The sequence below is a fragment of the Mustelus asterias genome, chromosome 21 (genome assembly GCF_964213995.1).
Source record: "Mustelus asterias chromosome 21, sMusAst1.hap1.1, whole genome shotgun sequence".
Taxonomy (NCBI): Eukaryota; Metazoa; Chordata; class Chondrichthyes; order Carcharhiniformes; family Triakidae; genus Mustelus; species Mustelus asterias.
The window spans coordinates 8926623-8937806 of record NC_135821.1 but is presented as its reverse complement, the minus strand read 5'-3'; the positions used below and the strand labels follow the sequence as shown (position 1 = coordinate 8937806).

The following is an 11184-nucleotide window of genomic DNA, read 5'->3' as shown; positions in this document are numbered from 1 at the left end:
CCCAATGACTGACTTTCTGGGTGATGGTGACTTCGGGAAAGGCATGAAAGTGGGCATGTCACTCTGACCACAGATTGGAAGGGAACAGGCTCGAAAGAGAGTGCTGGAGTTCCTGGATTGGGGGATCGGGTGTACTGAAATTGTGTGTGTATCCCTTCATGTCAGTGAAATTAGCAGCGTAAATATATGGGGTTACGGGGATAGGGTGGGATTGTTGTCAGTGCAGCCTTGATGGACTGAATGGCCTCTTTCTGCATTGTAAGGATTCTATATGGATATGAAATGGAGCCACTGCTGATTTGCTCTGACTCTGATTTAACAATTGCTTCATAATCAAGGGCAACAAGGAGTTAATGTTAACCTGTTCTGAGAGGTTCCAATGCCAAAAAACCACGGCTGATGGTGAGATTTAGCTTTTGGGCGGCACGGTAGCACAGTGGTTAGCACTGCTGCTTCACAGCTCCAGGGACCTGGGTTCGATTCCCGGCTTGGAGTTTGCACATTCTCCTCGTGTCTGCGTGGGTTTCCTCCGGGTGCTCCGGTTTCCTCCCACAGTCCAAAGATGTGCGGGTTAGGTTGATTGGCCATGCTAAAAATTGCCCTTAGTGTCCTGAGATGCGTAGGTTAGAGGGATTAGTGGGTAAATATGTCAGGATATGGGGGTAGGGCCTGGGTGGGATTGTGGTCGGTGCAGACTCGATGGGCCGAATGGCCTCTTTCCGTGCTGTAAGGTTTCTATGATTTCTATGATTCAAATGTGCCTCACATCCTGACGGTGCAAAGAAAACTTCACAAGCAAAAGTTTCTATTTGGGCCTTTTGGTTTGAAAGTAAATTAGATTTTCACATCATTTTCTTTCTTAAAATATAAATAAATCTGTGCAGTGTATCACACGAAACTTCAACATTTACATTTGGTCTCGAGGCTGCCACACCAACACAGCTTTACTTGACATGGATTTTAAACCTACAACAGGAGGTGCTGGAACTGGGGAAGGAGAATGTGTGGACTTTAATATAAATGTGTGAAAGTCAAAGTGGACAGGTGAGAAAAGAAAGTCTGTCGGATTGAAAAAAATTCCAGTTAGGATGATTTGCTGCGACATGGTTTAGTCTCAAGGTCATTGACATCCTTGGTCACGAAGAGGTAATTTGATCCGTGCTGCAAGTCGGCTGGGTTATATGGTGTGTGCGCGACTGGCACTATTTTTAAATGAATTCATAAACTGTCTTGATGCCTCTTTTGAAAGACATTTAGGGTCAGTCAGCTGTGATCAGGTGCTCTTTGGATCATTCATAGTTTGATCTGCTGTTTCTAACCGTTGAAACCAATTCTGTTCCGCACTGAGGCCAGTTTACTTGTGACATGGAAAGTATCAGGTTTGCTTGTGGCGAACAGCTTAGAAAATTCTTGGGCACCGTGATCTCATCTACTGAATTGTGCATTTTCCATCTTGTTTACCAGGGCTCTGGTGTTTTCCCTGATTCATTCAGACTTCCTTTTCAGGGAGTGCTCCCTGTCTGACAAATTGTGCTTATTATCATTTAGCACAGTCAAAATATCAACCGGTGGTGTAGATTTTAATGTGGAGCGTTAGGAGTGATCTAGGGAAACCCGTGTCCTGGGGTTTCTGACTTTTCTTGGGGTCTAGTTGTACAGGGGACAGCTACAGCTACCCTCCACACTCTCACATCTCCACGCTCTCCTCCAAGCGACTCTTTTTCACATTTGGAGCAATGATTTCTTGTGTTCTGAATGACTCAGGTGCCCAAACCACTTCCAGTCTCAAAACCAAACAACTGAGAAATTTGCCAGTAGAATTCTTGCTCGTCCCATTTGGAGCACAATGACAACAATTATGTTTAACATATTTTAAATGTTCCTTTTCCCTCACAGGATGTTACTTGCCTCAGTGTTAGTGTGCTTGGGCACTGGTTAGTTAAGGCACGTGTACAAAGTGTATTCCTGAGTTACAAAATAGTGGATTCAAGTGCCACTCTCGTGAATTGAGCAGATAATCCAATGCTGTCACCACAGGACAGTACTGAGGGATATTAAGACATAAAGGACCCCATGGCATTATTCGATGAAGCAAAAGAGAGTTTTCCCTAACGTTTATCCCTCAAACAACACCACTAAACCAAATCAACCCATTGTGGATTGTGGGATCGTACAGTCCGCAACTTGTAATAGGTAAGGTGACTCAATAGTGACTACACTGGGAAGTACTGAGCTGGCTTTAATTGCCTCAGGATATGCTGAGCTTGTGAAAGGCACTGTACATTTACTGCACATTGCTTTTTGAAGATTTTCTGCTTTTCTGAGTTTTGAATGACTCAGGATGGCCCCGCCAGTCCGTGGTGGTCCCAGTGAGATGCTGCAATTAGCTTCAGCACCCTGGGCTGTGGGTGGTGGGAGAGTGGGGGGGGACACTCTCTCTGGAAGAGATGTGAGAAGTCATTGGATATGGATAGAATCAGACTGCAATGTGGAACATGCTGTCCTTGTTGAGAGGATGTATGGGATATAATTGACTGGAGAAGGTGAGGGCTCTGGGAGCTGTCCCAGTGAGAGCTCAGACTTTTTAAAAAACAGGTAAATTATAAACCATTTGTCTTTTCTTGACCCAACACTGCTTCTACTTCCAGATCCAAATTCTGGAATTTGCCACATGACCTGGATTCTTGTCCTCCAGTAACATAACCGTGCAGTCATTTTTAAATATGCGGACTGTGCAGACCCGGCTGGAGGGGCCCACCAAATCATTCAGCGTCAAGGTCACTGCTGGGACAGCAGATTGCGTTTGATATCTGAGCTCCTACTTTGCAAGGTCATGCTACAATTCTTACATCATCTCATAACAGGTGATTGTCTGTCAATTAGATGCCAGCCGTTTTTTACCCCCAAAGAATCCTGCCCCTCGTTCCCTGTAAATCTCACAGCCTGCTCCCAACCCTTCCCTCCATAGCTAATACCTTTTCACAGGCCCTCCCCACTCCACCTTTCTCCATCTCACCTATCCATCAGGATTATAAATTAAAGAAATCTAACAGTTTTATTACCCCATTTCACCCAGTCCTCTGAGGTTTCTTGCTGGGTTCCAGTTGAGAAGTGGCTACCATGCCTCAGTCCCTTTCCGTGTGGGTGAGTACAGACGATGCTGACTGGGTTACGTAAGTACATAAGTACATATAGTCAGCATGGTTTTGTGAGAGGGAGGTCATGCCTCACTAACCTGGTGGAGTTTTTTGAAGAAGTGACCAGAATGGTTGACGAGGGAAGGGCCGTGGATGTCGTCTATATGGACTTTAGTAAAGCGTTTGACAAAGTCCCTCATGGTAGGCTGGTGAAAAAGGTTGGATAAAGGGGGAGGTGGCTAGATGGGTGGAGAATTGGCTTGGTCACAGAAGACAGAGGGTGGTAGTGGAAGGGTCTTTTTCCGGCTGGAGGCCTGTGACTAGTGGTGTTCACAGTAAGAAGTTTAACAACACCAGGTTAAAGTCCAACAGGTTTATTTGGTAGCAAACGCCACACAAGCTTTCGGAGCTCCGAGCCCCTTCTTCAGGTGAGTGGGAATTCTGTTCACAAACAGAGCATATAAAGACACAAACTCAATTTACATGAATAATGGTTGGAATGCGAATACTTACAACTAATCAAGTCTTTAAGAAACTAAACAATGTGAGTTGTTTTGTTTCTTAAAGACTTGATTAGTTGTAAGTATTCGCATTCCAACCATTATTCATGTAAATTGAGTTTGTGTCTTTATATGCTCTGTTTGTGAACAGAATTCCCACTCACCTGAAGAAGGGGCGTGGAGCTCCGAAAGCTTGTGTAGCTTTTGCTACCAAATAAACCTGTTGGACTTTAACCTGGTGTTGTTCAACGTCTTACTGTGTTTACCCCAGTCCAACGCCGGCATCTCCACATCATGACTAGTGGTGTTCCGCAGGCCTCTGTATTGGGACCTCTGCTGTTTGTGATTTATATAAACGATCTGGAAGAAGGTGTAACTGGGGTGATCAGTAAGTTTGCGGACGACACAAAATTGGCAGGACTTGCAGATAGTGAGGAGCATTGTCAGAAGCTACAGAAGGATATAGATAGGCTGGAAATTTGGGCAAAGAAATGGCAGATGGAGTTCAATCCTGATAAATGCGAAGTGATGCATTTTGGTAGAAATAATGTAGGGAGGAGCTATACGATAAATGGCAGAACCATAAAGGGTGTAGATACGCAGAGGGACCTGGGTGTGCAAGTCCACAGATCCTTGAAGGTGACGTCACAGGTGGAGAAGGTGGTGAAGAAGGCATATGGCATGCTTGCCTTTATAGGACGGGGCATAGAGTATAAAAGTTGGGGTCTGATGTTGCAGATGTATAGAACGTTGGTTCGGCCGCATTTGGAATACTGCGTCCAGTTCTGGTCGCCACTCTACCAGAAGGACGTGGAGGCTTTGGAGAGAGTACAGAGGAGGCTTACCAGGATGTTGCCTGGTACGGAGGGGCTTAGTTATGAGGAGAGATTGGGTAAACTGGGGTTGTTCTCCCTGGAAAGACGGAGGATGAGGGGAGACTTAATAGAGGTGTATAAAATTATGAAAGGCATAGATAGGGTGAACGGTGGGAAGCTTTTCCCCAGGTCGGTGGTGACGTTCACGAGGGGTCATAGGTTCAAGGTGAAGGGGGGGAGGTTTAACACAGATATCAGAAGGACATATTTTACACAGATGGGTGGTGGGGGCCTGGAATGCGCTGCCAGGCAAGGTGGTGGAGGCGGACACACTGGGAACGTTTAAGACTTATCTAGACAGCCATATGAACGGAATGGGAATGGAGGGATACAAAAGAATGGTCTAGTTTGGACCAGGGAGCGGCATGGGCTTGGAGGGCCGAAGGGCCTGTTCCTGTGCTGTATTGTTCTTTGTTCTTTGTTCTATAAGTACATAAGTACATAAGAAATAGGAGCAGGAGTAGGCCATCTAGCCGCTCAAGCCTACCCCGCCATTCAATAAGATCATGGCTGATCTGATAGTGGTTTAGTTCCACTTACCCGCCCGCTCCCCATAACCCAGATATCTATCTACCTGTGTCTTAAACATATTTAACGAGGTAGCCTCCACTGCTTCAATGGGCAGAGAATTCCAGAGATTCACTACCCTCTGAGAGAAGAAGTTCCTCCTCAACTCTGTTCTAAACTGACTCCCCCTTATTTTGAAGCTGTGTCCTCTAGTTCTTGTTTCCTTTCTAAGTGGAAAGAATCTCTCTGCCTCTACCCTGTCTAGCCCCTTCATTATTTTATATGTCTCTATTAGATCTCCCCTCAGCCTTCTAAACTCCAACGAGTACAGGCCCAATCTACTCAATCTCTCCTCATAAGCTAAGCCCCTCATCTTCGGTATCAACCTGGTGAACCTTCTCTGTACTCCCTCCAAGGCCAATATATCCTTTCACAAACAAGGGGACCAAAATTGCACACAGTACTCTAGTTGCGGCCTCACCAGTACCTTGTACAATTGCAGCAAGACCTCCTGCTTTTATACTCCATCCCCTTCGCAATAAAGGCCAACATTCCATTTGCCTTCTTGATCACCGACTGCACCTGCAAACTGAGTTCCTGCGATTCATGCACAAGGACCCCCAGGTCCCTCTGCACAGGAGCATGTTGTAATTTTTCACCATTTAAATAATAGTCCATTTTACTATTATTCCTTCCAAAGTGGATAACCTCACACTTGTCAACGTTATACTCCATCTGCCAATCTCCATCTGGGTTAAACAATCATCAGAAGTTTCACAGTCAGAATTTACTGCCGGAAGGGGGACGAGGAGCAGGAACACAAACTGACTTTTATAGAGTGAAATACTTCAAATGCTGGAATCTGAAAATGAAAACACAAAATCTCAGCAAGTCCAGCAGCATCTATGGAGAGAGAAACAGAGCGGGGGAGGGGGGTTCTCCGGCCTGTGGGGGGAGGGTCTCTGGCCTTGCGCACCAAGACGCAAATCGCATTATGGCCGGAGAATCTTGCAAGTGGGGCCATTATGTGAATTATACCGGCAGAACCACTTTTCTGATTTCCCCCTACTCCCCCATGGCGAAGTAATCTGGTTCATACCCAGTGAGAGTAAATCATTTAAACATGATACAATGGATTTTAGCTCTCGGCTCCCAGTATTCACCAATCTACCGGCCCAAATGGGGAATCATTGCTGGTCTGAAAGAGGGGGGACCCTTTGGGGATTCCATAGTGAGGTTTCACACACTGCAGGGGGGGGGTTGGCTGATGCCAATGATGGGGGGGCGGGAGGGGTGTCTTTGCCGGTGGGTCGGGGGAGGTGATGCCTGTAGGATTATCTGTAGATCAGGGTTCCCTCAGCATCTTTAGATCCCTTTCATCTCTTTGCCGGTGGGAACCTCCCCAAGCTCCGAAAGAAATGACTAAGTGTGGGTGGATTGTGACCTGGATCACACCGACTGTCCCACAGGAATCTCACCACCCTGGCAGGGACAACACTGAGAAAGTTTTTGGGAGAATTGCACCCCAGAATTAACATTTTCATTCCACATGACTTCTTCAGAGTTAAAGAGAGGGAGAACTGTGGTGGATTTTATACTGTGTCAGAGGGGCTGGAGCAGAGTAGGAGGTCAGTGATTGGTGGGAGCGAGGAGAGGTTGTAACAAAGATCTGGTTTATCCATGTCGAAGGCTCATACAGACTTGAAACGTGAACTCTGTTTCTCTGTCCACAGATGCTGCCAGGCCTGCTGAGCTTTTCCAGCAATTTCTGTTTTTTTGGTATAGGAACACCGGCTGACTTTACTTTCAGGCGAATTGTAACCTATATCATCCCTGTGACTGGGAATGGCTGCAGTGACTGACTCAATTTATTTAATGAGTTTGCAATCTGTGCCTTGCTGACAGTACATGTCACTTTTGGCATATCCAATATTGATATCTCTGTGTCACTAGGACTCTGTCCAGAGGATAGTCTAGTTGTGTCATTACACAGATTGTTGTCAGTGTGGGTACAGTGTCTATAACAAGGGGATTCTTTCCAACATTCCTGCCCCTTTGTTCAGGACAGATTGGTGGCTGATGATTATTAGCACTATGATCAATGCAGTTGACTATCACATTTCACGATTTTGGGATAGTGAGTAATAACATAGCCTTGCATCGGGAAAACCAGCAACATTACCTGCTTCATAATGTGTTCCCAAACATTAAAAATACTCAGGAATGAGGCCAAATGATTTGTACTCTCTGCTGAACCCATATAAGAGTGTTGCAAAATTGACTGTATTCCACTGGGTTGCTTTCCCAAAATTATTTGAAAAACAGGAGAATGAATTTCAAACTATTCTAAAGGTCTATTTCTGCATGAGATGATATCTCATCGGCACGGTAGCACAGTGGTTAGCACTGCTGCTTCACAGCTCCAGGGACCTGGGTTCAATTCCCGGCTTGGGTCACTGTCTGTGTGGAGTTTGCACATTCTCTTCGTGTCTGCGTGGGTTTCCTCCGGGTGCTCCGGTTTCCTTCCACAGTCCAAAGATGTGCGGGTTAGGTTGATTGGCCATGCTAAAATTGCCCCTTAGTGTCCTGGGATGCGTAGATTAGAGGGATTAGTGGGTAAAATATGTAGGGATATGGGGGTAGGGCCTGGGTGGGATTGTGGTCGGTACAGACTCTATGGGCCGAATGGCCTCTTTCTGTACTGTAGGGTTTCTATGATTTCTATATAACACTTGATTGTATGTGTGCATGTGTTGAAAGAACCAAGTCCTTCTCTTTTGCATTCAATTAAGCTATGAGTCCATCACTCTCTTTGTTCCCTCTGGTAGACATTGTGTTATCTACTAGCATCCAACACAGGAAAAGCCCAAAAATTATACAACACACAGCTTGCAATGTAGCACATGACCAGTAAGAGAGGTAACCTGAAGCTGTGAATTTTTTTCTGGATATGCATACAAATATCCAAAATAGGAGAAGAATGAGGCCATTTGGCCCCTTGAGTCGACTCCACCATTCAATAAGATTACGGCTGATCTGTTTGTGTTGAGTTCCACATTCCCATCTACCCCTGATAACCTTTCATTCCCTAGCCCAACAAGAATCTATCTATCACCATCTTAAAAATATTCAACTCTGTCTCCACCACCTTCTGAGGCCGAGAGTTTTAACTCTTTGAGAGAAACAAATTCTCCCTAATTCTATCCCAAAAGGAATTCTCTGCCTCCCAGCTGCATGTTTCCCGCTGGCGAGAGGTGGCGCGTTGTTTGCTAGTGGCGGGATTCTCTGGTCCTGCTGCTGTCAATGGAAATTCCCATTGGCGTCACCCCACACTGGCGGGAAACCTGCGGGCGGAGGTGCCTGCCGAAGTGAATGGTCGGAAAATTCCAGCCAATGTTTCCTTTCCTTAGAACAGGAAAGGGATATACCTTTGGCCGAGTTTGGGGAGAAATTTGTTCTAATGTAACCAATGATAACATTGGAATCTCAGAATCACAGAATACTACAGTGCAGAAGAGGCCCTTCGGCCCATCGAGTCTGCACCGATGCATGAAATGCCCTGACCTGCCTACCTAATCCTACTTGCTAGCACTGGGCCCATAGCCTTGAATGTTATGGCATGCCAAAAACTCAACCAGGTACTTTTTAAAGGATGTGAGGCATCCCACCTCCATCACCCTCCCAGGCAGTGCATTCCAGACTGTCACCACCCTCTGGGTAAAAAAAAAATTTCCGCAAATCCCCCCTAAACCTCCCACCCCTCACTTTTAACTTGTGTCCTTTCATAACTGACCCTTCACAAAGGGGAACAGCTGCTCCCTATCCACCCTGTCCATGCTCCTCATAATCTTGAACACCTCAATCAGGTCACCCCTCAGTCTTTTCTGCTCCAATGAAAACAACCCAATCCTATCCAACCTCTCTTTATAACTTAAATGTTCCATCCCAGGCTGCATCCTGGTGAATCTCCTCTGCACCCTCTCCAGTGCGTTCACATCCTTCCTATAACCTGGCGACCAGAATTGCACACAGTACTCCAGCTCTGGCCTCACCAAAGTTCTATACAACTCCATCATGACCTCTCTGCCTTTGTAATATAGAAACCCTACAGTACAGAAAGAAGCCATTCGACCCATTGAGTCTGCACCGACCACAATCCCACCCAGGCCCTACTCCCATATCCCTACATATTTACCCACTAATCCCTCCAACCTATGCATCTCAGGACACTAAGGGAAAATTTTAGCATGGCCGATCAACCTAACCCGCACATCTTTGGACTGTGGGAGGAAACCGGAGCACCCGGAGGAAACCCACGCAGACACAAGGAGAATGTGCAAACTCCACACAGACAGTGACCCAAGCCGGGAATCGAACCCAGGTCCCTGGAGCTGTGAAGCAGCAGTGCTAACCACTGTGCTACCGTGCCGCCCATCTATACCCCGATTGATAAAGGCGAGTGTCCCATATGCCTTTTTCACCACCCTATTAACCTGCCTTTCCGCCTTCAGAGATCTATGGACAAACACGCCAAGGTCCCTTTGTTCTTCGGAACTTCCCAGTGTCAGACCTTTCACAGTATACGTCCTTGTCAAATTACTTCTTCCAAAGTGGCATCACCTCACACTTTTCAGGGTTAAATTCCATCTGCCACTTATCCGCCCATTTGACCATCTCGTCTATATCTTCCTGTAGCCCAAGACACTCAACGTCACTGTCAGCCACCCGGCCAATCTTTGTGTCATCGGCAAACTTACTGATCCTACCCCCACATAGTCATCTATGTCATTTATATAAATGATGAACGATAGGGGGCTCAGCACGGATCCCTGTGGTACGTCACTGGACTCCAGTCACTAAAGCAGCCATCTGTCACCACCCTCTGTCTCCTACCGCTAAGCCAATTATGAATCCACCTTGTCAGATCACCCTGTATCCCATGTGCTGTTATAATGTGACCAATGGTAACATGCTGTGAAGGTCAGCTGACCTGGTAGACAATGTAACCAATGGCAAATGATGTGGTGGTCAGCTGACCCAATATAAATAGGAAGCAGATTGGGAGCTTGTGTGGCCTGAATGTTGGAGTAATGAAATTTCTTTATTACGCAGAGAGTGGTTGGGGTGTGGAATGGACTGCCTGCAGTGATAGTGGAGTCAGACACTTTAGGAACATTTAAGCGGTTATTGGATAGGCACATGGAGCACACCAGGATGATAGGGAGTGGGATAGCTTGATCTTGGTTTCAGATAAAGCTCGGCACAACATCGTGGGCCGAAGGGCCTGTTCTGTGCTGTACTGTTCTATGTTCTAAACCTTTTTCTTTGATTTACTCTCTGAAGTTAGTTCTTTTATTGCTTTCAACTGAAGTATCCTCACTGCCGGATAAACAAAGCTTATAACAGCACAGGGACTGCTTGTAATGGGAAAGGCCACGTTTATTGCAAAGCCAATGAATGATTATAACATTTGAATGAGTTTTGAAAGTTACGGGAAATTTTAAAAAGGCGTACAATATGTGTTAATAAATTTTAATTTAAGCAGTGTGAACAGAATATCCAGAGAGCAGAGAAAACTTACTCCATACTAGCAACAGACACACAAATCTATGGCTCCATTGTGATATTAAATGTTGTCTGAAGGCACTGAGCCACATCGGGGAAGGTTCCAAAGTGACTAGACTTTTTGTTAGACCGCTGTTTGGTAAAGTCTTTGTATCAGTTCAGCTGATCCTTTCGAGGTCTTTATGCGCACTAAGATAGGCGTGTGTAAATGGCGCTTGGACCTGAGAGCGAGGCGGCCAGCAGCTGTTCGGAAGGGCAGAGGTTTTGCTGATCCTCAGGACGGTGAACCTGTCAACTCCTGACCCAAGTCTAGAATTCTCAGCAGCAATCTGCAAATTACAGAAACTCTGCAAAATGGAAAACAAAAACCAGACAAAGACTAGGAAAAGAAAGAAAACAATTTTCTGGAGTTTGGATGTTGGCAAAGGGCACATTATGCTGTTTAGAAAGTATTTATATCGCATAAAAAAGTGAATTGAACATAGGTTTGTGTGGTGTCTGGGCGCTGGACACACACTGATGAATCCCACGCTCGCTAATGGGCTGTAACCAATTTTTAACCCTTGGAATCTCCAACTTGCCAAACTTCAAGCTTGAATA

The 11184-nt window shown here is 45.8% G+C and overlaps 1 protein-coding gene across 1 annotated transcript in view; it reads left to right on the top strand.

The window, feature by feature from the left end:
* Positions 1 to 3120: 3120 nt before the first annotated feature.
* Positions 3121 to 11184, top strand: part of LOC144509508 (tubby protein-like) — a 14291-nt gene continuing 6227 nt past the window's right edge. Inside the window, exon 1 of the mRNA XM_078238414.1 lies at positions 3121 to 3144. Within this exon, the coding sequence (XP_078094540.1) occupies positions 3121 to 3144 (24 nt within the window). The remainder of the gene's footprint in view (positions 3145 to 11184) is intronic.